At 54.1% G+C, this 27,761-nt stretch overlaps 1 protein-coding gene across 1 annotated transcript; it reads right to left on the bottom strand.

The window, feature by feature from the left end:
* Nucleotides 1-134: 134 nt before the first annotated feature.
* NOS2 (nitric oxide synthase 2) lies at nucleotides 135-27,215 on the bottom strand. Its single transcript, XM_081110041.1, has 23 exons — nucleotides 27,091-27,215; nucleotides 23,555-23,717; nucleotides 22,638-22,729; nucleotides 22,022-22,163; nucleotides 21,792-21,931; nucleotides 20,041-20,215; nucleotides 19,847-19,948; nucleotides 16,507-16,701; nucleotides 15,725-15,807; nucleotides 15,212-15,356; nucleotides 13,991-14,095; nucleotides 13,055-13,104; nucleotides 12,527-12,701; nucleotides 12,034-12,166; nucleotides 11,096-11,174; nucleotides 9,940-10,121; nucleotides 7,662-7,825; nucleotides 6,481-6,688; nucleotides 4,825-4,912; nucleotides 4,255-4,376; nucleotides 3,805-3,953; nucleotides 2,701-2,895; nucleotides 135-2,105 (listed from the first exon to the last, which is right to left on the bottom strand). The coding sequence occupies exons 1-23, from the start codon at nucleotides 27,198-27,200 to the stop codon at nucleotides 1,986-1,988; spliced, it is 3,117 nt and encodes a 1,038-aa protein (XP_080966167.1). The 5' UTR covers nucleotides 27,201-27,215; the 3' UTR covers nucleotides 135-1,985.
* Nucleotides 27,216-27,761: the final 546 nt, after the last annotated feature.

Raw genomic sequence — 27,761 nt, 5'->3', positions numbered from 1 at the left:
CCCCCACTCCAGGAACATGACCGATTGACACCTGCTGGTCTCCACCCTCTGAGCTTTTCCAGCTGGACGCCCCCCTTTCCCAGTGCCCTTCAAATAAAGAGGAAAGAAAACTCGGGGTTGGCACATATGCACAGCGTGATTGTGGTTTATTCAATGTGTTTGGAGACATGCTCAGGCCTCTGCTGGTGTCTGGGATCAGGGCGTCCTGGCCAAGGAGAGAGCATAGGGTCACTTTGATGGGGACGGGGGTGCAGATCCATTTCTGCCTTCAGTGGGTCCCCACAATCCCACAAGGTGTGGGAGGAAGCATCCGGCTTTATGGACAGGATCTCTGACAGGAAACCTGATAACAGAGGTGAACCAGGAAACAGCCTCAAGCTCCTGAGGTGGGCCAAGGTCTGGGCCAGAGCCTGGAGGGCCAGAGCCTGGAGGGCCAGGAAGGCTGATGGCAGGGCCGGCTCATCAGAGCCCCGTGTCCCAGTGGGAGGAGGTGGCGGCTGGAGTCGGGAGGAGCTGACGCAGATGAAAGACATGTGTGTGTTGTTCCACTGTGGCCCCGGCACCAGGGGTTCGTGTGGTGGGAACGTGGCTCAGTGTGTGGGGTCCTGCCAGCCCCTGGGCCAGTGCCGAGGGACCCAGGTCCGTGCCCACGTCCTGCTAATCTCATGAAGAATCCAGGGCCTCAGGAACCAGGGTGCTGGCTCCAAGTGTAGTCCTGGAAGCAGCAGTATCTACAGCACCTGGGAGCGGTTACAGTGCAGACGCTGGGGCCAGCCACAGACCTGAATCAGCGTCTCCACTGGAAGGAGATCCCAGGAGGTTGCCTGTACGAAAGCATGAGAGTCACCGGTCCAGGTGGCCGTGTTCTTGACCACCTGAGGGACCCTGTAGGTTGGCATGTCCCCTTCACCCGCCCCCATCACCCCATCTGAGTGGGGAGGCCAGGGAGCCAATGAATCAGAGAACAAACCCAAGCTGGGAGCCAGATTTTGCCAGTCCCCACTGAGCCCTGGCTGAGTGCCTTCCTGGTTCCCCCTGAGAGCAGGAAACATGGCTCAGTCCCTTCCGCAGCCTTCCCTGGGGAACATGCGTGTCCTTCACTCACCGCCATGCCCTTGACCTTTAGCCCCACCTCACGGGCTTTGTCATCCAGGTGCCCAATCATTATTAGCCAAACTCTCATGAAGCTGGAGGCCCCAGAGCAAAACACAGAGACTGTAAGACAGGCTGTGCTCAGGCCTCCGCTAAAGAGCTGGCATCCCCCTACCCATCACCCACGGGAGATGCCTCCTGTGTGGGGCTCAGCTGGGGCTTGTGCTCCCTCTCTCCATCCAGGGTTGTCAGAGGTGCACGTGTGCTGCCCTCCTATCCATTTCAGGTCATTCTGGCACATCCCTTGGGTTTGTTTTTTTTTTTTTTGTCCAGGCTGCTGCACCCAACAATCTCCAAGTCTATATAACTTAAGGCTGCTCCCCTTATAAAATACAACACACACAATGTGATTAAAATAAAATGCATTTCATATAAATATCTCCATCAGGGAGTCATACATGGAAGGCCTTAACAGCCTCAGGAGCTGACTAGGGTTTGCTTTTTAAATACAAGGGCATAAATAACTGTACATGGGGAGAAGGGCCAGGCTAAACACAGAGTGGCCCATCGTCGCCCCCTGGTGGTCCCTCCTAGAGGTGCAATCAGAAGAAGGATCCATCCTCACCCACTGGCCAGGCCTCACATTGCAGATCTACTTACTCTCCAAGGGACCAGGGCCAATCCAGTTCCCCATGAGCCGGGGAAGGGTGGGCTCCAAGGAGACAAGAGGTTCCACTCAGTGCAGGCTGCTACTCGGTAGCAAGTCAAGTAAAGGGGAAGGACATGGGGAAATAAGACGGGGGACTTGGGGATATAATTTCCCGCCATCTCCCCAGACCCTGTGACGTCAGATAATGGAGAGTTGGCTCCATCCTGCATTCTCGGCAGCACCTTTAACTTCTCCTGTGGGCTGTTGGAGCTCTGGGATCGCTAGGCTGTCCCGCTGCCCCATCCTTCTTCATCTTGTAGGGAAACACAGCACTGAAGATGTCTTCATGGTAGCGCTTCTGGCTCTTTAAGGGACAAGGATCACCGGTCAGTCCTGCTGGTCCAGCCACCTCTCGTTCATCAGGTCCAGGCTAGAATGAGCTCCTGGGGTTCCCCAGCTTCCCCATCACTCCTACACTCATGAGCTATTTTTCTTCCCAATTGTCATGCTTGGATCATGCTTGAACCTCACTTAGAATCTTTAACCCCTCCTCTGCCTGCTCAGGTGGGGACCTCCTAAACATCTTTCCAGGCTTTATGGTGGACAGAATAGCTGGCCTAGTGCTCTGTCTATAGGAAGCTCCTGGAAATGTGAGCAGTTATATATACACATTTGGTGAATGCTACATACTTTCTCCAAGTTTAGAAGCAGCATCACTCTGCACAGGAGCCTGTTAGAGGCTCTGAACATCTTATGGTAAAGCAGCATGTCAGCCTTTGTTTACTGAGTAACCAGACCTGGTTGCACAGTCAGGCTTCTGACAGCCCCTCCAGCTCTGACCTCCACCACCTCTAGGATTCCTTAGACGTTCATGACTGTGCTGAGCCTGACTCCCCTGGTCCTGGCTCCCTGGCCCAGGCCCCTGACCTGCATCCCTGGCCTGCACCCGGCTGCCATACCTTCAGCTGGAAGAAATAGTCCTCGACCAGCTCCTCACTCAGGCTCAGCCTGGCAGCCACCAGCTGCTTCAGGGTGTGGGCCACATCGCGGGCCATGCGCACGTCCCCACAGACATAGAGGTGGCCTTGCTCCTGGTGGAGCACGTGGAGCACCTGGTCGGCCAGCTGCTGCTGAAGGATGTCTTGAACGTAGACCTGAAAGCAGAGGAGATGGTGAGCCCAGGCCCCTGCTGCTGGGTGGGGAGGGCAGCCAAGCGTGCAGTCAGGCGTGCTGGCCATCGGGAGGCGGCGAGGGCGTGCCATGGGCTGCAGGCCGAGCACCTCCCTGCTAGAGCATTGCACAGGCCTGGGCTGGGCCCAGAGAGGTGAATTCTAGCCAAAGCCCTGTCCTTGAGGTGCTGGTGCTCCAGTGGGGTCCTCATGAACTCTGCATTCACCATGCTTCAAAGAGGCACCCATCAAGCTACTTACCCTGCCCAGGGCTCTGAGGCCCACCTGCCTACACCCCAGAAAAGGGATTCTCTCAGTGCAGACTGCCTGTGGGCTCTCCACTGTAATTCAGAGCAGGGCACAGAGTCCTGGGCCCCTCAGTGACATACACATCCAGGAGCCAATCAGGGCTCCCAGTGACCCCAAAACTGGGCATGGAAAACTGGCTCTGGGAGGAGCCCTGATGGGACAAGTTCATAAGCGAGGAGCCAAGAGTCTGTCCCAACTCCCCAGGCTCAAGGGGTAAAGTGTTTCCTGGGCCTGTGATGGGTGCAGTGGCCACCCTCCAGCCTTGCTGTGGTTGTGCATAAAGCGGCCTGGATCACCTCTCCCCAGGCAAGTGAGTTTCGGGGGGAGGATCTCAGCAGGCTGTGCCCGGGGATTAAGCCACCATGTGGCCCTGACTTCGTCCTGAAGGTCTCAGGGCCTGTCTCTTCTCCTGGAAGAGTGAATGGAAGAGCTTCCCAGCATCGCTCTGACAGTAACTGCCTACCTTTTAGAACTGAGGAGATGAAGGCTCAGAGATGTGAGGGGCATGTGTGTGGGGAGCCAGGGCACCCACCATAGTCTGTGCTTTTAATGCTCCTCCCACTGCTCGGGCAGTTGCCCCATTACCTTGGGCTGGCCAGGCAGGCGAGAATAGGCTGTGTGCACCTCATGCAGCACCCCCTTCCGGGCCATCTCCAACATCTCCTCCCGGTAAAGGTGGTCCTCATCTGGGCGCCGGCACCCAAACACCAGGGTCATGGGGCCTCTCTGGAGCCCTGCAAGACCCAGCAGGCTGCAGTTACAAGGGTGGCCACCAGAGGGTGGGCTTCAAAGCCTGGCAAGCTTGAATTCTCATTTCATCCCTGCAAGTGTCCTAGCTAGCACTTTGCCCACCTCACAGATGAGGAAGCTGATGCCCAATGCATTCATGTCACTTGTCCACACAGGCGGGGGCAAACTGGGATAGGGGCCAAGCAATGTCTGTGGGCAGTGGCACAACTCTCTTGCAGCTCAGTTCTGGCAGGTGCTGGCCACCTGGTGCCCCCCATTCCAACACTCAGAACCCCCCAGCTGTACCTTTGTGCTTAGTGTCATGGAGTCGCTGCTGCCAGAAACTGCGGAAGGGGGCGATGCCCGTGCCGGGCCCAATGAGGATGCAAGGACGGGAGGGGTCCTCGGGGAGCTGGAAGCCGCTGGCACTGATGGGGACAGAAAGAGACAGGCCCTAGTCCTCAGACACCATGGGTGGGATGCACATGCAGGACAGAGGCCGGGTAGCTGGGGTGTGTGCTTTGGGTGGTGGGGGAGGGGCGTGTGGAGAAGACAGTTATCTCAAATTTGATTCCCAAGTCCTGCAGGCAGCTTCATTTCCTCTGGCCTGAGCCACCATCACCTTGCCCTGGGTCCTTTTTAAAGAGGCTGAGCCTCACTGTCCTCTGGGCTTCATCACCACTGTCATCTCCATCCCTACTAGAGTCTTGGCCATGTTCTCTAGCCAGGAGGTAGAATGGAGGCCCCGGGTGACTCCTAAGCCTTCTTTATGGGCCAAGGGGTCCAGAGTGGCACCTACACCCAGGTCCCTCCCTTTCAACCCCAAACTCCCAGAACCAGTGGTCCCACCGCATACAGAATGGAGGGGGTACTTACCTTCTTACAAAACAGGGCACTGGGTCTTGGGGTTTCAGGCTGCTGAGCCATGTGCTGCAGACACCGTGGTGCAGGGGACCCTGGCCATCTGCAAGGACAGCACAGACCTGACCAACATAGCCCCTCAACCCCCACCCCCAGTGTGTGAACTGCCCCAGTGGCTCCTGGAACTCCGTGGGCTTTAATATGGGAGCTGTTTTTCTCCTGGTTCTGAGGCCCGCCCTTCATATACTCAGAGCTGGTGAACGTGGAACGGGATGTAGAGAGCAGGCAAGCCTCTCCTTTGTCCACTGCAGAAATTGAGTCTCAGAGGGACAGTGACTTGTACAAGGCCACTCAGGTAGCAGCAGAAGCAGGCCACAGCTCAGCTTCCCTGACCCCTGCTCCAATGCTCCTTCTAAGGGTTTCTCCAGGGACCCTCCCAGCCACCACTCGACTCCAATGACAATTGCTCAAAGGGGCCCTTGGGGGTGGCTACAGTCACTGCCCCAGAGTGTCTTCCCCAATACAGTCCTGACTGGCAGGAAGCCTGGGTGACGGACTACCTCCTGAACATTCCGGTCGGTTCTGACATGTGTGTGTGGCCCCTCCTTGACTTGTGGAAGCCCCAGCTTTTTCCAGAGTACATTCCTTTCCCAATGGCCCAGAATATAAGGGACCTCCAACCAACTTGAGAAGTCCCTTTGGTTTTCCTCTGGATGGAATCTTGCTCTCATGGAACGTGCCTGCCTCTCCCCTCCTGGGCTGAGGGCTGAGCCGGGGCCTGTGCGACATTGTCTAGCACAGCAAATGGTCTCTGCCCGGAGATCAGAGCTGTGTGACTGCGCTGCTCAGAGCACAGAGGGCTCAGAGGCGTGTGCTGGCTCCCCTGCGTTGGCGCCCCAGGCAATGCTCTGTTACCAAGGGCAAGGCACGGGCACAGTCCATCCAGGGGGGAGCCAAGCCCACTGGACAAGGTTTTGGACCTTCAAGCCTGTGTCAGTCCATCCCCCATCCCCTGCCCTCATAGCACCCTTCTTGGCACCTCCACAGTGACAACCGTCTATTTCTGTGGGTCTCTCTCCACTGCGCCCTCTCAATGGGAAGCTCCATGAGGGCAGAGGCTCCGTGTGCAGTATTTCCACACTGACCATGGTGCCAAGGGTAGAGAAGCATGGGGCAAATCACTGCTGAATGCGTGTGTGAAGGGATGAACAATCAAGGCAGAATCTGCCCTGCGTTCAGGCTGGACTATCAGGAAAACAGAACCATCGGGCTCCCACTAAGTACTGGGTGTCCCCACCTTTGAGCTCATTAAGTTGCCCCAGTAGAGGCAGGACCGCAAAGCGGAGCGGGGTGGTTAGGAATTTGGTCCCTGCAGACGACCTGGCTGTGAATCTCAGTTCTCTGCTGGCCAATGGTGTGACTTTGAACAAGTGGCCTCAGTTTCCTCACCTGTAAAAAGCACACAGTAGCCATCTCACACGACTACTGATGACACGCATACAAAGGGCGAGCTCAGTGCCTGGTTCAGAGTAATGTCTGCCACACCCCTCCGCTGCTGTAACAGCTCTGCAGGTGGGTGTTTCACCGATGAGACCAAGGCTCAGGCACGTTGAACAGCTGCCCAGGAAACAGCAGAGTGGGACTGCACCAAAGCCTCTGCCCCGGCCTTACCTCGGGTGCGGTAGGTGAGCACGGCCACGGTGAGGTGGACCTCCGTGGGGGTGCGGTCCCTGGAGGAGCTGATGGAGTAGTACCGGGGTTTCAGGACAGGGAGCTGGGAGAGCAGGAAGCTGGCAGATAGCCGCAGGGACGGGAACTCCTCCAGCACCTCCAGGAATGTGGGACTGTTGGTGAACTTCCACGTGTTGTACTCTGAGGGCTGGAAGGTAAGGGCAGTGTGAGCATCTGCCCCACTCCGAGGGAAAAGGCTGTCACAGGCCAGGTTTCATTCGTATGTGCGTTCATTCATTCATTCAATTCATTCCCACCCTCAACAAAGACTTGGAGCTGTCCAGGGTGCTGAGACTACCAAGCTGGAGAGACTCTATTTCCTGTCCTGAAAGAACACAGGCCAGTGAGTAGCATTGATCTCACTTTTGTGCTGAGAACTTCACTGTCAGCAACTTGTGGGCAAGAGCCAAATCTTTATTATAATCTCACTTGGAACCATACAGACCTGGGTTCAGATCTTGACTGGATGCTTGTCTTAGAGCTGTGGGATCCTGTCCCAATTGCTTAACCTCTGTGAAATGAGGAGAGCATCACCTAATTTCTTGTATTAAATGAGAAAATGTGAGCCAAGTTACAGCAGCACAGCCTCGGGATAATGGCAGTGGAGGTGTCTGGAATCACGATAATTAGCAATAATGATGATGTAATAATGACATCCAGTGCTTTTTGCAAAGACTTGGGCCTAGAACGTTGCAGGTGGGTTAATGCATTCTCTTATTAATTTACTAATTCAACCACCCATCTGTCACTATGCCCATTTATCCATTTAGCTATGCCATCCATCCTCCAACACTTTCTATGTCCCAGGCTTGTCTCAGGCTCGTTCAAGATTTGGAAATACAAAGACAAGACACAGTGGCTCAATTTCCCTAGATAATTTCGAAGGACATGCACTTTGGTTGCATCCTGCAGACACTCAGAAAGATCCAGCTTACTCAACACAATTGTGCCTAGAAATGGGATGGGACAGGATGCCTGACTTCCCACCTGACTTTGGCAAGTCTCGCTTTGGACAGCTGGATGGATCCCACTTGGAGGTGAAAGGCCAGCGCTGAGCTCTGGCTTCCCCCAACTCCAGGCCCCTGCCACTGCCCCACCCAGCAGGCAGCCCTGAACTTCACCTGGGACAGGGTCTCTAGCCTCTGCCTCTCCAGTTCTTCTGTGGCCAGCTGAGCCAGCTTTCGGAGCAGCAGCTGGGTTGGGGGCGTGGTGATGTCCAGGAAGTAGGTGAGGGCCTGGCTGAGGGAGCAGGGGGGCAGCCGCTTGTCCCTGACCCAGTAGCTGCCTGGAATACAGTCAGGATGGAAAAAGCCCCTTTTAGGTTTCCCAGAGGGTGATGAGGCTCTGGGGCAGACCCCTCCTCCCTCCAGCTGCAGGGGAGAGAAGACACTGAAGTTCTGGCTCCAGGAACAGCAACAGGGCTCATGTGCCCAACTCATGAGCAGGAAGATGGGCTCAAATGTATGGGTGCAGGGAAGGCTGGTCGACAGCCCTCCGAAGGGCACCAATGGTGACTCAATCCTATAAACTAAGTATGCACCAGAGTTCAGTCCCTCTCACCCAGGCCTGATACCCACAGGTGGATTACAGGCTCACAGTGACTAAGTCCACCAAAGACTGGTGTACACCCAGAGGCCACTTATTCATTTAGAGAAGAGCCCAGGACTGCAGTCCCCTGGGGTCCTATACTGGGAGGTGCTGGGAGAGCCGCCAATCACCCTGAGTGAGGTGATGAGTCTCAAGGAGTCCTGAGGGGCTCTATACAGGGGGGTCACAGCATGGATGCTGGGGCCAGTATAGATGTGGGTTCAGACTCTGGCTCCCCACTTATTAGCTGGGTGACCAAACTCTCTGAGCCTTGGATTCTGCCTCTGTGAAATGGATATAATCACACAACTTGTCTTGTTGGGTTTGTATGAGCATTGAATGAAATAGTGCAGTGTGATAGCTGGTACAGCGTCTGGGACACAGGTGCTCAATAAATGTTAGGTAAAAATATTAGTATTGCATTGTTTCATCTAGACCCAAGGCCCGATGAACCGCATCTGTCTTCCTACAGTCACAAGGACATCTCTGTCCGCTCATCCCTAAGTGTCGGGCTCTCTCACATTCTCCAGGACATTGGGGTCCAATGCCAGACTTTGCTCCTCTGACCCCGGCTTTCTGACTTTGGCCCCTCTCTTTAGGGGGACACATTCCTGACGGTGTCATTGTCACTGAGGAAGCGAAGGCCAGGGAGCTAGTCCTATGGCTGGGAGGCCTGAGATGGTAGATTTCACTCATTTACCTCTTGTCCTGCCTGTCACCCTGTGCTGTGCTCTCCACATGGACGGAGAGCCTCCCCTTCGCACAGGAAGGGGGTGCCCTGGGGCCTCCCAGGGGCAGTGTCCTCTCCCCGGTGAGGATGGCCAGGAGGAGCCACACCCTCCATGAGCTCTGCTCACTGCCTGGGAGGGTGGGAATAAACCAGACTCTTGGTGGAGCCGCAGTATGACATTAGAATGCCATGAGAATGTGAAGAGGTTATATATGGGGATCTGAGGAGGCTCCTGTGGTGTATTCTCTGACTTCTGGTCAGATGTTCATTAGCCTGTGGGGAAATGAACCTCCCTCCATTCCTGCGTTTATTTGGTGCCAGGAATTGTGGTGAAGGTTGCATTTGTAGCCACTCATTTGTTCTTCACAACAAGCCTACAAGGAAAGCTCTTAGCATCTCTATTTTAGAGAAAAGAAATAAAGCCTAGAGCGATTAATCCATATGCCCAAGGTCACATTGCTGGACCAGGGACTTGAACCTTCAAACCCACCATTTTTACAGTTTCCACATTTCTCTCTTATGTCACCACGCGAGCTGCACATATATGCCTTTGGTGGGAATTAAAGAGGCAGTGCAGGTAAAATGCTGGCATATAGTAATTACCCAACAAGTGCTTGCTGCTACTGCCACTGTTATAATAATTATGATGAATAACATTCTTGCATATTGGCCTCCTGTACTAGGTGGTGAGCTCTCTGAGGGCAGACATCAAGTCTCATTCATTTATTCGCCCAGAGCCTGTCTGTTATACAGACGAGACCAGTTAAAATTTCCATGGAAAAATAAATGAACCAGTCAATCATTTAAAAAGTGGCCAGTTAAGCAAAAGAATGAAGGGAAAAGGCTTTCTTGTCTCTGATGTTGGGCAGATGGTCCCAAAGAAGTGCCCCTTTTGCTGGCCTGCCACCTGGCTGAGAACTGTTTGTAAGGCGCAGACTTGGGGGCACCCCCCCACCCCCCCAGCAGGAAGGGGAGGGTTAGCTGCCTACAGTGCAGGCCCAGGCCCAGCCCATCAGCTGTTTGGGGGGTCGGTGGGAGGATGTTGGGGCCGCCTCAGCAGAGGGTCCGTGTAGAGGACTCACCGGTCTCGCTGAGGGTCTCCAGGCACACGGGTTGGTGGGGTGCGGGGCCGTCCACCACTCGCTCCAAAATGCCTTGAACCAGGGCTGGCTGGTTGCTTGGGAAAACCCCCAGGTGCTCTCCAGGCTGGTAGCTGAGGCCTGGGCTACCCTCGCAGGAGAGTTCCACCAGGAGCGTGGTGCGGCTGGAAATGGGGAGGAGAAGCCACTGGTAACCCACCAGGACTTCCTCCCAAACGCCCGGCAGGTGGGCCGCTTTCCCCCGGAAATACGCCCTCCTTTCATTTTCCTGCCTGGTTCCATGAGCACAGTCACCAGCACCCCCTGTTCCCCCCTGCCCCGTGGCTAGGGCACCCAGAGGGACCTGAGGCTGGGCAGACTTGAGGCTTCCCCGTGGGGAGAGGATGGGCTGCACCCCTCCCTGTGCAGTCCTCCCAAGCCCACAAGGGCTTGACCACAGACTCTGCCTAACGAAAGCATCCCTCCAGGAGAGATGGAGGCAAATCCGGTTCTTGCTAGAACAAAGCCCAGTTTTGCTAATGAATGGGGAGGGCAGCACAGAGAAACAAAACCTACAGAGAATCCACAGCACGAGCCTACCCTGGCGGGAAAGTCCTTCCCCGCTAGACTTTTCCTGAAAGTTCTTAAGAGCCAAATGGCCATAGCTGGTTTGGCTCAGCGGATAGAGCATCGGCCTGTGGACTGAAGGGTCCCGGGTTTGATTCTGGTCAAGGGCACATGCCTGGGTTTCGGCTCGATCCCCAGTAGGGGGCATGCAGGAGGCAGCCAATCGATGATTCTCTCTCATCATTGGTGTTTCTATCTCTCTCTCCCTCTCCCTTTCTCTCTGAAATCAATAAAAATACATATATTTTTTAAAAAGAGCCAGATGGTTGAATTTCTCTCGCCTCCCTTTTTGGTGAGAGAGTTAAGTGGCAAAGGGCAGGAAGTGAGGTAGGCCCCCAGTTGGGAAACTGGCCCAGGATGAATGGAGACCAGACGTAGAGGCGCTGGTGGCCACAGGGTTACTGGTCAAGCCAGCCCTCACTGCTAATGCCAGTGGACACAGCGCTCTTCTCAAAGACTGACTTGCCCTGCACTTCCTTTCATTAAAATGAAACCCGTGGACCATCACCCAGAGCCCTGCGCTCTACCCTACCTGGATTTGGGGCTCTGTAGATTCTGCCGCGATTTGAGCTTCATGGTGAACACATTCTTGGCGTGCATTCCGTTGAGGGCTGTGGGGACAGAGAGGTGGTGAGATGGCCAATGGCTCCCAATCACCTGTAGGGCAGCCGCCACGTGCCCGAGACAATGCCATCCGGATACTGCCCTCGGGAGGTCCCGCTGAGGGTGTGAGAGGGTTTTCTTTCCTTTTCCCCACCGTGTCTCTGAGTCATAAATGAGGACCTTTGGTCTGACCCAGGGTGGTTGTGCTGCTGCTGGGTGTTGAGAAATATAACTCAGATGCCCAAATATGGGGATTCCGAGGACATCCTGGACCCGCAGGAGAGCATCGTGGAAGCCGGGGATCTCCTAAACAAGCAGAAATCTGCAGGACCATTGGACGCATGGGACAACAAAAGGGGGAGCACGGAGGCATGGTATCTGGGGGCACCACTGAGAGTTCACAGGCTGCAGAATGTTCTGGAATTGCCTCTGCAGAATGTTCTTTTCAATACGTGGCTGCCATCGGAGCCGAAAGGGTGGGGCTCAGATCTCAACTTGGCCACATGCTGGCGACTCACATCGCCTCCCTGAAGTTGATTTTCTCTGTGCCTGTCTTGCAGGATGTGTCAGGGCTCGCTTAGAGCGGGTGGGCAAAGAGCCCAGCACAGTGCCTGGCACACAGGAGGCCCTCAGTTGGTGTGGCCCCCTTCTCTCTCCACCTCCCTCCCAGGGCTTCCTCCTTAAGTGGCCTCCCTCAGAGACGAAGCAAGGCCTCGATTCTGGCACCCCAACCGGCTCTTGGAGGCAACAAGAGAGAGACGCCTGGCAGCCCTAGGCCAGCTGCCCCTGTTCAGAGGGTCCCGTGCTCAAAGACCCCACCGGGCAGGAAGGGCCAACCAGCCCCGTGTGGTGCAGGGAAGCAGGTACCTTTGTTGAGGTCCAAAGGCTGAGAGTCCCGCACGAGCCGGTAGTGGTGCGGGTCCCAGGTCACATTGGTGGTGTAGAGCTTGGGGATCTGAATGCGGTGTTTGCCTCGGACATCGAATGCCTCACAGGCTGCCTGGAAGGAGACAGAGGGAATCCGTGTTTGTGAGCGCCCTCGTCATCAGCGGCACCACCACCACCACTGGGGTAACGCTTCGCTTAAGGGAGGAGTTTGCTAAATCAGGAGTCAAACCTTGGGCAACAACGATCTGAACTGTGTGGTCCCCATCCCCAAGCTCTCTGTCCCCAACAAGACCAGGCTGTCAAGAGGCGCTGGATAGTCAGAGGGGAAAAGATCTTAAACCAAAGCTCCCAGGAGTCAGGGAGGTGTCCTGCTACCTTCTCCTACCAAGGGACACAGGCCTAAAGTGGAGCTCTTCCGGGGGCACCACTGCGCCCTGTCCGTGCTGTGGGGCAGCACCAGTTGTGAACTGACCTTGAAGGTTTGCACGGCCCAGCTGCGGAAGGCCTCTTCCTGCCCACTGAGCTCGTCCCCTTCCCCCGTCGGGGTGAGCTGAGACGCTCCCAGGTGGGACAACTTCTGGTCGACATCATGAGCGAAGGCGCAGAACTGAGGGTACATGCTGGAACCGAGGCCAAACACGGCATACCTGCCCGAGGAGGACACACACACAGGGACTGGAGTGAGCCAGCCATGCAAGCATCTCCCAGCAGCACCAACAGCCCATAGGCCGGGCTCAGGCACTCCCAGTGCAGCCCGGCACAGGGCCCAATAGTGGATGCCCCCTTATGGGCTTCCCTAGCGCCAGAAGCTTGTCACCAACTCCATGACCAACCCTAAGTTTGGCCTGCAGACCTGTAAGAGGGGCGTGGATTCCCTGGCTTGAGGACAGGCTCTCTCCAGGCCTGGACCCCCCAGAGAGGACCCTCTAATACACACCCAGTGCCAGACTCTGGGCCCATCAGGCAGGGCTCGGACAAGAGGGAGTGGGAACAGCCTTACCTGAACTTGTTGGTGAGCTCTTTCAGCATGAAGAGGGATTTCTTCAGTTTCTAGAAAGAGAGAGAACCACAATGTCCTCAGGACAGGATTCATAAAAGCAACTGCTGCTTCTATCTTCTGGTGGCCCATTCAGAACCGGCCACATCTGAGAGAAGGTTCAAGATCCACAAATGCAAGTTGGTTGGTGTGTACCTGGCTGGGGCTCAGGGACAAGTCCAGCCTTAGCCACTCATGTGGCCTTGACCCTCAGTGGGGGGCCCGGAAACAGCCCAGCCCCCACCCCACCCAGCCCTGTAGAGGGTTTCCTGACGGGGGCATGAGTGAGCCCCGCTTCCTGTTTGGAACCTGGTGAGAGCAACAACTGTTCCTGTATTTTCTAAAATAACCCTGATTTCCCAGGAACTCAAGATAATTTTAGGTGGTACAGGACCTAGCAGATATAGTGTCAGATCTCCTGGTAAGATAGTATTCTCTCCTCTATAATTTATTTTTCAGTTATTCCCATTTCAACTTTTTGTTGTTGTTGTTCTCTTAAACACTAGGAGAAAGTCTCACATTGGTAGTAATGGAGCCTTAACACCTCTCTAATACTTGCCTACTACTCTCTTTTTAAAAAACCTAAGCAAGCCATGGTTGGCTAATAGTATCTAGCTAAAACTCAATAACTCTGTTTGGCTTTCATTGGATTTGTGAGAGTGAGATAGAGTTTCCTTTAAACATGAATTGTTGAATTTGAAAGGTAGGTCAGTTTGCTGAAATCTATTAAGTATGTCGTAGGAAAGGTGACACGTGCATATGGCGATCACTACGAAGGACACAGGCAAATGAGTGATCTGAGCACTCACCCCCAAGTGTCCTCCTCAGGATATGCTGAACCCCCACATCCCTTCCTTGGGCCCTACCACCCCCCAGACCCCTGGGACCTGGGCCACCTACCGCTCCATTGCCGGGGGAGTCTCCGTTCCCAAAGGTGCTGGTCACCACCAGCAGCAGCTGCTCCTCCTCCAGGCTGCTCAGCCTGTACTCGTCCATGCAGAGAACCTGCATGGCACCGAGGGTGGGCATCAGCCCTGGTTCCCAGGCTGGAGCCCTCTGTGCCCTCCCCAGACACCCTGTGCTTTCCCGCCCCGACCCAGGCCCTTAGCCCCCTTCATCACCCAGGCCCCCCGCCTCCCGCCAGCACAGGTGTGGCACAGAGAAGGCGAGTGCCTAACAAATCCGTCAGATGAACCCCCTTGAATACACGGCCTCAATTCTCCCTGCCTCCAGCCCCACCTCCAGCACGTCAGCAAGCCCTGGGGGGGTCTGCCTCTAAACTACTGCCTGGCCCAGATCAAAATACTTCCGCCACTTCCGCGGCTATTTTGGATTCTTAGTGCGTGGACGTATCTTCCACAAAAATGGGGTGAGCAGGTTACAAAAATGACAACTCCTCTGGCACCTCCGGAACCCAGACACTGCCTGACGCTAATGTCAGGTGAAGGGTGTCACGGCCTCGCTCCTACCCGGGCCCACCTGCCTCGGGAGGCCAGCAGGGGTGAAGAATGGCGTCCAGCACTGATGGGATGGGTGAGCCACCCTCTGGGGTTTTATTTCTCTGCATTTTATTCACCCTTTGCCTCCTCACACTCAGCACTGCACCCTGTAGGGAAGGTGTGCAGTGAACGGCAATAAAATTCATCTAGAGCAGCTCATGGAAACTGAGGCTTGGGCTCATTAGGAAAATGTTTCTCACCCGACCAGTGTGCTCAGTGGTTGGGCATCGACCCATGATCCAGGAGGTCAGGGTTCAATTCCTGGTCAGGGCACATGCCCGGGTTGTGGGCTAGATCCCCAGCGAGGGCATACAGGAGGCAGCTAATCAATGATTCCCTCTCATCATGGATGTTTCTATCTCTTTCTCCCTTCCTCTCTAAAATAATATATATATTTTTTTTAAGAAAGTGTTTCTCAACCTGCATTCCCTGGAACACTCTGAAAAACGTATCAACTGTGTAAGTTTGAGAACCCCTCGACACACCTATCCTCCTATGTGTGATTTACAACGTAGAGCCACACATTCAGGCTCTGAGACATCCTGGAGCAGAGCACTCTGACTTTCCCAGATTTCCCTGAACACAGGCAGGGGAATGGCACACGTCCAGCCGGGTCAGGTACCTTGGGGTTGAAGGCACAGCTGAACAAAGCCCCTAGGTCCTGGGCCAGCGTTTCCGATTTTCCCGTCTCCGTCGCAAAGAGGATGGTGGCTCTGACTCGGGACGCCATGGTCTTGCGCATCAGCATAGAGGCAAAGAGCACGGCTCTGTGGGGACAGACAGACAGATACTGTGCCGGGTCATCCTTCCAGAGGGAGATGGGGGCCAGGAAGGTAGGAGGGGACAGTGTTTAAAGTGGGCAGATTTAGTTAAAAGAACCCACGTTGCTCACCAGCTATCAACCCTGACTCACCACCTTCTCCTGCCCTTGCTCGCTCTACCTGCTGCTTAGCCCCTTTGGGAAAATGGAGGAGAGAGGAGGTTGGGACAATAGCGACAGGTGACCCTTGGAATTGGTGTGGGGACCTCTGGGAGCCAAACTCCATCAAGATCACTTCTTTGTTCCCTGCCCTTCAAGGCCGAGAAGGGCAGGCTGACTGGAAGGAAGATGTCAACACGGGCCACTCCCACTTACTTAACCAGGACTTGAAACCGAATCTCTCTTCTCCGGGGCCTCTGCTTCCCGTCCTGCCAGACGTGGGTTTTCCAGGCCTCCACCTTCAGGAAAGAAGGCAGATGTGAGAGCCAGGCAGGCCCGAGCTCAGCGTGGACTTGGGAATGCTGGTTGAGAGCATCAACCCATGAACCAAGATTTCCCTCATTGGATTCCTATTCAGGGCACATGCCCGGATTGCGGGCTCAATCCCCGGTAGTGGGTATGCAGGAGGCAGCCAATCAATGTCTCTCTCTCTCTCTCTCTCTCTCTCATCGATGTTTCCATCTCTCTCTCTAAAATCAATAAAAACGTATTTTTTTAAAAAAAGAATACCTTGCCCTAACCGGTTTGGCTCAGTGGATAGAACGTCGGCCTGCGGACTCAAGGGTCCCAGGTTAGATTCCGGTCAAGGGCATGTACCTTGGTTGCGGGCACATCCCCAGTAGGAGGTGTGCAGGAGGTAGCTGATCGATGTTTCTCTCTCATCGATGTTTCTAACTCTCTATCCCTCTCTGTAAAAAATTAATAAAATATATTTTTTTAAAAAAAGAATACCTTTACAAAATAAATAAAAAGTATTAAGAATGTCTGTGTTCTTGGCCCTTCCCCATATGTCCTGCACGAGCGAACATGCACATGCACACATGGATGCACACGCATACACATGCATGCACATGCACATACATGCACACATGTGCAGACACACACTATCTCTACCCCTGAGCCCCCAAGACAGAGTGAAGAGGAAAGCCCCCTGTTACCTGGTAGTAGTAGAAAGGGGACAGAACATAGTTTAACATCTCCTGGTGGAACACGGGGGTGATGCTGCCAGAAATGGGGGGCACCAGCCAAATCCAGTCGGCAGGGCAGCCCCCTCGGGACCGGTACTCATTCTGCATGTACTTCATGAAGGACTCTGCAGCTGAGTGGTGGTCCATGATGGTCACATTTTGCTTCTAAATCAGAAGGAGGCAAGAGGGGGAGTTGAGACAAAGGACGGGAATCAGGAGAGTGGTCGGTTGACTGCAGGGTTCCCAGGTAACCCCTGGGAGGCCTGGAAATCTGTAAAATGGTACAGCAATTCCTCCTGGTCCCCTCCTCGTGGCTGAAAATAAATATCCAAAGGAAGGCACGCCGAAGGAGCCAGAAAAATCACCATCACCATGGTCAGCCCACAGATCAGATGGTGGCCTCCTATTGGCCCTCTGGGGCAGTGTCCAGCTTCTCTGGCCATGCCCACTGGTCTCCCCAAATTCCCAGCTGATGGCTCTCTCTCTGGATGCTGATAAATCAAACCACAGCGCATTTTTGTTGGGAGAGAATCCCAGGAGTCACTTCCCCACGGATGTGGCTCTCTTGGCCAAGAAGGAAGTAGACCCCTCTGAAGAGGATGGAAGCACAGGGAGAACCATAGTATCTGGAAAACAAGTGACCAACATCCTAAAATTAAAAGCCACGGGGTCTGAGCTTCCCACACTGACCCAACAAGGGCCACACCCTCAATGCCAGAGGCAACCCACGCAGCCAGGAGACACTTGCTTCATACAGTGGTTCCAACGTTGGCCTCTTGTTGGCCCTGTGACCACAAGTCATTAGTTCCTGAACCTCACTAAGCCTCAGTTGCCTCGTCTGTAAAGTGGGGATGCTAACAGCTCCTCATGAGGTTATCGAAAGGATGCGATACATTATTACAAGTAAAGCACAGAACGTGCTCAGTAAAGTTAGCAGCTGCTATTATTTCTATCTGCTGGGCAGTGCATAAGGCACTGGCATTATAGACATGAAGGGGCCTCGGCAAAGAGGCCCCTTCATGCATCAGATTGTATTCTAATTAGGGGAGGAAGAAGAAAGTCCGCTTTTCACGTGGTCTGATAGCAGCTATGTGGAGGGGTGCAGGTGCTGATGGAGGGCAGAGGAGAGGTCTTAGCTCAGAGGCCTGGAGGAGAGACAGGGCTTCCAGGGACAGCTTATAAGAGGAGGTGAGTCCTGAGAGATGGGTACAAGTTAGACCAGGGACAGGCATTCCTGGAGGAGGACACAAACATGAGTCAAAGCCAAGAGGAGGAGAGGAGCTACTAGTAGCTGATGGAGGTTCCAGGAGGCCCCCTCACACCTTCTAACATTTATACATACATATACCATACATACGCAACTCCTGGGTTCCAGATCAGTTTTAAGCTCTGGAATGGATTGTTGTGATAATGACAGTAACAATAATAAATAACAACAACAACATGGGTGCTTGCTAAGTGTTCACCATGGGCCAGGAAGTTCTGCTAAATTGCATCTATTTCATTGAATTCCTACAGTAACCTAGGGAGGGAGGGACAGTTATTATCTCTGTTTTAAAAATTAGGAAACAAGGCCAAGTCTTTGGAAGTTTACTGGGAAGGAGGGTCCGTGACGAGGAAGTCTTGGAGACTCAAAAGCAGTGACGGGACGGGACCAGCAATGGTCAAGAGCCAGGGAAGGACCAGCAGGTTTTCCGGGACAGATCCACATCCTGCCAGTGTCAGGGCCGATGCTGGGAGCCCCAGGAGTCAGGATGTGTGGTCCACGGGTGGCCCGTGTGGCCTTCCCAAGCTGGGCCAGCCCCACGGGGCTCTTCCTGTCCTGTCTCAAGGCACCCCCTCCCTGAATCAAGCACAAGCTTGACCTACCTATGGGGTGACCTGCCCTGGGGAACAGCGTGTGATCGTAAATATTTACTGGGCGATTGTTTAATGTCAGCTCCGCACTACACTTCACAAGGACAAATTTTTTGTCTAGTTTGTTCACCACTCACGTCTGTGGCCCAGCCTAGGGCCTGGCACATGGAAAACGCTCAATAAGACTTTGATGAATGAATGAATGACTCTCTGCCCAGTGGTTTGGCCACCAGGGCACCTGCCAGTTTTGTGGAGATGGTCCCAGCTTCTACAGTAATGTCTTCACACACCCCATGCCTCCTTCCCAAAGGATGTGTTTTTATGCGTAAGAGCAGCAGATGGTCCAGTGGGCTCAGTCTCACACAGGAACCAACCTGCTGTGTGTAGGTCCGAGGGGTGGACACTGTCACTCAGAAATAAGAGCACCACTGCTCAGGTGGATGTGGGCTCTCGTTCATTCACTCAACACACTTTTTTTTTTTTTTTTTTTTTTACCATGTGCCAGACACTCTCTGGACTCTAGAGGTAGAGCAGTAAACAAGAGATAAGACATCTGCCCTATGGAGCTTACATTCTGGGGTGGGCTGGGGGTGGGGACAAAACAACAAAGAAAGAAACAAGTAGATGTAGTATATATTGTCAGGAGCTAGTAAGTATTATGAAGAAAAATAAAGTGCGTTAAGGGAAGAAGAGAGAGAAAGAGGGTGGAGGTGGGGGGAGGGTGCCGTTTTATATGCATGGTCAGGAAGGACTCCTCTGAGGAGGTGACATTGGCACCTCAATGAAGGGAAAGGGCCGGTCGTGGGATGACTTGTGGGAAGAGTGCTCTAGGCAGAGGGAAAGCAAGTGCAAAGGCCCTGAGGTGGGAACTATATCGGTGAGTCTGAAAAACAGTGTGACTGGGAGGTTGGTGGGAGATAGAGGCCTAGCAGGAGAGGCTGGGGGAGGCAGACGTGTAAGGAGGTCCTTCCTTGGTTTTAAAGGGACGCAGAAAACATGGTGGGAGGTGGGGGAGGCATTGGGTTAGCTAGCCACTGATTTCTTTGAGATGAGAACCATTACAGCCCATTGATATTGACAGGAATGACGCAGTGGAGAGGGAGACACTGGTGAGACAGGAGAGAGAAGGGGGAATTTTTCAGGATTAAAGTCCTTGAGAAATTGAGAGAGGACAGGATTCAGTGCTTAACCGCAGGGGTTGACCAGTCATGGGAGGAAAGCAGCTGCCTGTTGCTAGAAGCATGCAAGCTGTACTAGGAGACCTCGAGTTAGTGGGAGGGCTTCTCTGTCCGTATCCCCAACACCTAGCACTGTGGGTGGCGCAAGCTGGGTGTTCCATGCTTGTTTGGTGCATAAATAAATGAACAGTGCTGTCATGGGAAGTCAAGCATGGCATGCGAGGCTGGGCCAGGTGACCTTCTCACCAGAAAGGCCCACAGAACCCCAGTCATACCTGGAAACTGTGGAGCACGGCGACATTGATCTCCACGACAGCCTGGTCCTTCCAGAGTGAGGCCAGCTTGTGCGTTTCCAGGCCCATCCTTCTGCCCACCTCCTGCAGAGGCAGAGAAATGGCGGTGCATCAGTCCCTGGGACCAAACCACAGGCCCACACCTCCCGCTGGCCCAGCTGGACGGCCCTCCTTACCTCCAGGATGTTGTAGCGCTGGACATCACAGAAGTCCCGGACCCCGATCTCTGTGCCCATGTACCAGCCGTTGAAGGGGCACCCTGGGAACTCCAGGCCACCCACCTCGAGCAGCATGTTGGACACGGCAGGCAGGGCATACCACTTCAGCCCCAGCTCCCGGAACCACTCGTACCTGGCAGGGACACACAGCCATTGGGTACTGGGGCCTTCACTTCTGCCCCCCCTCACTGCACCCCCCCCCCCCAAAAAAAAGCTTCAAAAAGAGTCAACCAAGAAAGCTCTTGTTCCAAGGGTTGATCTCTAAGTTCATCCCCCTTGGAGGGGTGAAGGGGTACACGAGGTGTCCTTCATTGATTACGCATTCATTCACTCATTCATTAATTCACCCAGTCATATAGTAAGCATCAAGTATGTGACAGGCCAGTGCCAAATGCTGAGAACCCACATAACATAGTGGTTAAGGACACTAGAGTCAGAAAGCCTGATTTCAGGTTCTGCCTTACTGCTTACCAGCTGTGTGAACTTGGGATGTTGTTTAGCCACTCTGAGCCTCACTCACCCCACCAACAAAATAGAGGTAATAGCATCAAACTCGTGAGATTACTGTGAAGATAGTACTATCGTTCACTTGTATGTTCATTTATTCCAGAAATATTTATAACTGAGCACCTACTATGTGCTAGGCACCCTGCTAGGTGTTGAGGATATACTGCTGAACAAGAAAGGCACCACCTGCCCTGGCCGGTGGTGCTCAGTGGTTAGAAAACCACCCCACACACCAAAGGGTCGTGGGCTTGGTCCCTGATCAAGGGCACATACCCAGTCAGGGCACATGTGGGAGACAACCAATCAATGTATCTCTTTCACATCTATATTTCTCTCTCTCTCTTCCTCCCCCTCAAAGAATAAAATAAAATAAAACAATGGAAAATTATCCTCAGGTGAAGATTAACAACAACAAAAAAGGCAAGTTCCCTATTCTCAAGGAGTTAACAGTCTATAGACTCCAGTCTAGACTATAAACAAGTAAACAAACAAATAAATAGGAAAATAAAAACCAGGTGACATGTTAAACAGAGGGTGGGGGCGCTACTCTAGATCAGGAGGGGCTTCTGGGAGGGGGAATACCGCACTGACAAGAAGGAATGTGTTCTGAGGAAAGGGCACGGGAACAGCAAGTCCAATGGCCCTGAGGCGGACTGAGTTCCGGATATTCAAGGCGCACACACAGAAAGAGAGCCCAGCCCAATGATGGCGACACAGTGAGTCTCAACATAGGCAGGTATTTTGTGATTGTGAGAGCTGTCTGGAGCAAGGGCTGAACCAGATGAGCTCCTGAAGTCACTGTAACCTATGCTTTCATCACAGTCGGGCGAGGCACCGCTAAGAGAACTGGCAGGAAGGCAACAGAGGCCTGTGCTGCTCAGTGTGAGGATCTCAGAGCCCCACAAGGATTCCTCTCCCAAGGTCACTGCTTCCCAAGCTCCTAGGGCCCCATCTGTCCAAGCCTGCGCTTCCCCCTCCTCATCAATACGCCCTCATAAGGCGGAAGCCCCGGACACAGTGCAGAGTCGCTGTATGAGGGTGACAAGGATTGGGGGGGGGCCTTGAAAGCAAGCCCTGTGGGGCACCTGCTGCTGACTGGGCTTTGGAGGAGATGCAAAGAGAGGCCTGAGGATGGAGGTCTCCGTCAGGAAAGGAGGGGGACCTGCATGTTAACTCACACCCAGCACCCTCGGCCTGCTTACTTGGGATGCTCCATAGGCACCTCGAGCACAAGGTCAGGCGGGATCTCGAAGAGCTCAGGGTCGCGGCCGCCGGCCTGCAGGACCAGAGGCACCACGTCGAAGCGGCCGTACTTGGGTTTCCAGCCCAGGTCGATGCACAGCTGGGGACAAGACAGGCCAGTGAGTCTGCAGACCCAGGCGCCTCGGCCCCTCGAGGCTACACTGTCACCCTCCAAGGCTGGATCTGGTACCTGGGTGAACTCCACGCAGGCGGGGTCCCCGCGGATGGTGCCATCAGGCATCTGGTAGCCGGCATAGCGGATGAGCTGGGAGTTCCAGACCCGGAAGTCGTGCTTCCCATCGCTCCGCTGCGGGAACACCGTGATGGCCGACCTTCCCCAAGACAAGGACCATGCTGTTTAACGCCTGGCTCCGGTCGGGGCTCCCAGCCACCCGCCTCCGGTCCCCTGCCCCTTCCTGTCTTCCCACTCCCCAGCCCTCTGCACCTGAGCCCACGGAACCCAGCTCCTGCAGCTCCCCAACATGCCCAGCACTCCCTGCCTCTGTGTAACCTGCCCCACTTCCTGAAATACCGTCTCCTTCCCTCTTCCATCTTAAAGACCCCCCTCCATCCCCTCCAAATGGTTCCAAGTCTGAAGGAAACCAAGAATACAGGCTATCAAGGGGGGCTAAGCTCGCGGAGGCTCTGCTCATTACTAGGGCTCCCTAAAGAAGCCCGAGTCTCCACTCTCTTTCTCCCTGGTTTCTCCTGGAGCCAGAGGCACCACCCCTAACCCCATTTGTATCTTCTGGCTGAGTCTGGAGGTGGGTGGACCCCAGCCATCACCTCGGCAAAGAGGCTCCCACCTGATGTTGCCGTTGTTGGTGGAGTAACGCAGGTGTCTGCAGATGTGCTCGAACATTTCCTGGGCAGTGGAACAGCTCCGGGCGTCGAAGACCTGCACACAGCCCCCCAGACACGCCCACCAAGATCAGTGAGAACTCAGGTCTCAGGGATGATCAGAAGCTAAATCACGAGGGATCCGAGGGTGGGCCCCGGACCCCCGGGGCCACACACCAAGCAGAGAGGTGCTTCCTCATCTCTGCATCGACACCTCCCACCTCAGGGCTGCCCCGTCCAGCCTTTCTCCTGCTCTCCTAGGGGAGCCCAAGCACCCCCACTTGGAAGATCCTATCAAAACCCCAATCCCAAGAAAACTGGATGGCAAGCACCATGAATCCGGATTCCCGCAGCCCAGCCTAGTTTCTCTACAAGGTGAGTGCATTGGACACCAGGCCTCCAGCACATTTTGTTACAGGCAGAGGTGCTTTCACTGGCATCGCTCGTCAATTTCTCTGTCCAAGGGCTTATGATATTCTCCAGCAACACAAGACCCCCTCGATGTAAAGATGTCCTAGGAGGCTACGCTAAAGAAAATGTTTTCTAGGGGCCAAGGATCCAAACAGTCCAGGAAAACCACCTCTCTTGCGGCACCAGGGCTTCCACAATAATAATAATAACAAGGTCATTTGGTTTGATGTTGGCCGCTAGTCTCCCAACTTGGACATCAGAGAGAAAGATCAGCTGGAAATCTTGGGGCTGACATCGGACCCTAGACTTCCCACGGGGGCCCATCTCAGGTTCAGGGGTGTACAGAGAGAAGCTGAGGCCCCGGGTTCAGTCCGGAAGCCCTGGGCACAGCTCTGCTTGGCTGTTTGGGGGCCTCTGCCCAGGGCCTGCCCGTCCACTGCTTCCTCTCCCACTAGGCTCTAGGGAAGTGCACCTGCAGGTTGGACCACTGGATCCTTCCGATGCAGCGTGGGGCATTGCGCCAGGCCTGCTTGGTGGCGTAGATGAGCTCATCTCCCGTCAGCTGGTAGGTTCCTGTTGTTTCTATCTCCTTTGTTACAGCTTCCACCCTGGCCAGATGTTCCTCTATTTTTGCCCTGGGGGACAGGAAGACATCAGGAAGATCAACAATGAGATAGCCTTACACGGGCATTAAGTCAAGCCACAGAAGCAGGAGCTGAATTAGGACACCAGGAGGTCAAGATGTCTCCTGGAGACCGGCCCCTCCAGGTCAGCTTCATGGGTGCGTGACCTGGGCCCTGAGCTGAGAAGGGCCCCGCGCGTGGTCTCATGCTCTGCTGTCACTGTGTTCAAACTCGGAATCCCTTCTGAACAGGGAGCCCATTGTCTTCGATTTTACACGGGGTCCTGCAAGCCATGTCGCTGTTCCCGATCCCAGCAGCACCCTTGTGGTTTCTAGGCACTTTTTCTCTAATCATGGACATCTCCGCTTGGCGAGCACGAGCAGGGAGTGCGTGCAACGCCCCCTCAGACACACATGAGACCCAGAGAGGCATCCATCACGCCACAGTCCCGTCTGTCTCTCGGCTGGGGAGCAGCCGACCACCTTCCCATGGTGAAGAGATGAGCCAATCAGTCCCTCCCACGGCATCTCCTGTGCACGAAGTACCTGCTAGGAGCCAGGTACTGGTGACGTCACTCACAGTCGGTGTCTCATTGGGCCTGTGAGGGAGGCGTTTTTGTGTCCATTTTATCGTCAAATGTATCAAGGTTCTAGGAGGGTAAGTACCCCCCTAGAACAGGAGTGTGAAATAGCACAAAGTCAGGGCTCAGATTCAGGTTTCCCTGATGCCACGCCCAGGCTCTTCACCTTCCACCTCCTACCCGAGGGGGAGTGCAAGCCCAGAGATGCTGCGGGCCTTCCCACGCTCTCCTGCTCGGGCTCCCACAGGGAGTGGCTCTCAGGACCCCACCTGCAGGGCCCCAGGGCCTGCTCAGGGAGGAGCCCTCCCCAGCAGGGTTCACCATCCCAGCTCTCCACAGCCCGGGGTTTCTCAATCTCTGCACCTCTCAGCCAGCAAGGCAGGTGAGGTGTCTGCACTGGCTCCTCTCCTCCCCTCTCAGGCTTCAAAAACACCCCACAGGTAGGAATTCGGGCAGAAAGGCTTTGAAACACCACCACCACCGCCACCACCGGCACCACCACCACCGCAACCTTGCGATTTCCAATCAGCACCAAAAATGTTTGAAATGGCAACAAACAAAACTATTTAAGGAATGAACTCCTGATTAAGGAGAGTGGACAACTCAGAACAGAATGGCCTTTCCGTGGATGAAGAGTGCCCCGACCACTCTTCCTTGATTAAGGAAAAAGCTCAAAGACAAAACACTTGACACCATTTATCTTCAAGGATACGCCGCTGCTGGGTGAAGGTTGGGGCAGCCCCTTCTCCGTAAACAAAGCTCCTAGCAACACTGGCTGCGCTGCACCCAAGCATGGAAACAGCAGCCGTGACCAGACCACAGAGACTCGCGCATACTTGTTACCATGTGCTTCTATAAGAAAGAATTCCTCTTTTACGTGTTTACCCCATTCCTTTAGGATTTTATATTTTGCCACAACTTTCATATAGTCATGTTTCTGAGGCACTGACATTGCTATGATGCCTTTTAGTTCTGGGGAAAAAAGGAAGTGGCTTTTGGCATCGGTGAACTGGATTTGAACAGAATATTGAGCAAGTTATGATTTCTATCTATACATTCCTTCCTTCATGAAGGACCGAACCAGCCCAGCTGCCTGTGCCTGTGGCTGCGAGTGTAATTGTGGAGACGGACTGCTGTTTGTCCTCCACCGCCCCCAGGACCTCATGGGGGTCCCAGGTGTGGACTTGTGACTGTGAGAAATGGCTCTTTCCTCCCTGAGAAGCAGAGCAGCCCTGGGGCCTCCCCCCGCTAACATCCGCCCAGCTGCCTTCAGACACCAGCAGGACCTCCCAGGTCCAGCGTGGAACCTTGAGGTTAGAGCAGGGGCTCTAGCGCCACGCTGCTGGGGTTCAAACCCTAGCTCTGGGGCTTCTGAATGTGTGACTTTGAGTGGGTTCATCCCCTCCACAGCCTCAGTTTCCATGTGTGAAACATGCGGAGGATAATAATGGTGCCAATCTCATCGAGGCGTGGTGAGCGTTACTCACAAGGCACTCATGCAGGGCCCAGAACATACTTAGCGCTCGGTAAGTGTTAGCATCAATACAGTGGCCCAAGGAAGCCCATGGGGAAAATTCCCGCCCCCTCGTTCATTAGTCAACAACCTCACTGACAGCACAAGGCGCCTGAGCCTCCCAGTCACCCAGCACCCTGCAGAGGTTCCAGTTGCACAACACACAGCCCGCACTCCCCTGTGTGAATAGGGCTCTCAGCCCAGCTGTGCATTAGCATCGCCTGGAGATGTCTGCTGCCTCCCCACTTCCTGGGGCCCTGACACTCCTGGCCCAAGGGACCCTGACACCAGCATTTTGCAATGTCCTCAGGCAACTCTACTGTGCAGCCAGGGTTGAGGATCACTGGCCCTGGGAGGTCACATTTCTGAGGCACTGAAAATGCGATGATGCCTATTAGTTCTGGAAAAAAAGGAAATGGGCCCTCCTGGCTCAGACATTGTCTGGTCATAGGAGAGGGCATGTGGTCTCACCAGAACCACTCTTTCTGCCGCGGGGGGTCCCAGGTGCACTTCTGTGGCTCACTTCGTGCAGTGAAGTGCCACGTGGGGCTGCACTGTAAAAGCCACGCTCCCCTCCCAGCCATTAACCAGCCAATCCATGCTCTTGGCCATTCTGTCTCACAATCCCTTTGTGCATTTCTTATTTTAAAGGTTTAAAGGGGCCTAAGTGAAAAGTCATATATTTTATGAAACCCAGGAGTGTAAAACCCCACAAAGTTCAGTGCAAAGAGCACAGCCTGCTTTCTCCAAGTCGGGTGGCCTGAATTCTAGCCACTGGGTGACCTCAGGTGTGTCACTGGGCTTCCTTGTTCATACCTGCAGAAGGACTTGGCTAGGTGGTCTCCAAGGTCCTATCTATTGCAAACATTTAATAATGAACGGGTGCCTATCCAGTCACAATCAAGGTGACTGTGAGCCAGGACATGGTTTGAAATCCTCACAACAATCTTATGAGCAAGATTCTATCGCCACCCCCATCTGTTACAGATGAGGAAGTTGAGGCACAGAGAGGGTGGACAGATTTCCCAAGGATGCAGGACTAGTCAGGATTCGAGCCCAAACAGTTACACTCCTGACCCACACTTTTAACCACCATTGCTCTGCCTCTTTGTCTTAACGATTATGAAAACCCACTCTGGGGTCTTTTTCCCTTGGGAAACTGTGCTTTAGCCCTGGATCCACTGCAAATCTGGGAAGGAAAGGGGCCCAGAGTCAGAGGGAAGTGGCTGGAGACAGGAGAGCTCCCAGGAAGGGGGAGGCAGCAGGTCCTGCAAGACGTGAGCCTTACTTACTCTTTGAAGGAGCTGTAATACTGGTTGACAAATTCGATAGCTTGAGGTAGAAGCTCGTCTGGGGAGGTAGGCTTGTCCCTGGGTCCTCTGGTCAAGCTTTTGGAGTTCATGATGGATCCCAAGCAACACTTGGACTTGCAAGCCAAATCCTGCAAAGAGAGAGGTGGGTGGTGAGGTGGGCAATTTTGATGGCCATCCTCTCCAGGGCTAGCTCTCCAGGGCCATGTTCTTCCACTCTGGCTGCTCCAGAACCCCACCACCCCTCTCCACCCCATTGGCACCTCCTCCTTGGTGTCCACCAGGCTTTCTCCCCACTTAGATTTCTTTTCCTCTACTGGCTAGACCCCACTGAGTGTGAGCTGAGGGGGTGTGCTCCCCCTCACCCAGGTTCAGCCTCTTGGTACTATTCCCAGCCAGCTCCAGACCCAGAACAAAGTCAACATGTCTATCCCTGGGGACATCTCGACTACCTTCTCATTTAAAGAGGCTGATCTGGCTCCTGGGAACACACTATTGGTGTTCAGCAAAAATGAACTGAAATGAGATGGTGCAAATCCCAAAGTCAGAGGGTGGCACAGAAAAAGTACTGGAAGGAAGTACACCCAAACGTTAACTGTGATCATTTCTAGAAGGTGTGGGAAATAGTTCTGCTTTCATGGTCTTGAAATTTT

This window comes from Myotis nattereri (assembly GCF_964212035.1).
Source record: "Myotis nattereri genome assembly, chromosome: 16".
In the NCBI taxonomy this organism is placed as follows: Eukaryota; Metazoa; Chordata; class Mammalia; order Chiroptera; family Vespertilionidae; genus Myotis; species Myotis nattereri.
Note: the sequence above shows the minus strand (reverse complement) of the source record. Positions and strands in the feature narration are given on the sequence as shown.

Bases quoted from the DNA above. Each gene is read 5' to 3' on its own strand.
- NOS2 (XM_081110041.1), bottom strand. From the start codon at position 27,200: ATGAACTCCAAAAGCTTGACCAGAGGACCCAGGGACAAGCCTACCTCC. The intron at 22,164-22,637 runs GTGGGAGCCTCT...GTCTTGGGGAAG, and splicing joins ACCAACAACGGCAACATCAG to GTCGGCCATCACGGTGTTCC. The intron at 14,096-15,211 runs GTACCTGACCCG...GGTGCCATGCAG, and splicing joins GCTGTGCCTTCAACCCCAAG to GTTCTCTGCATGGACGAGTA.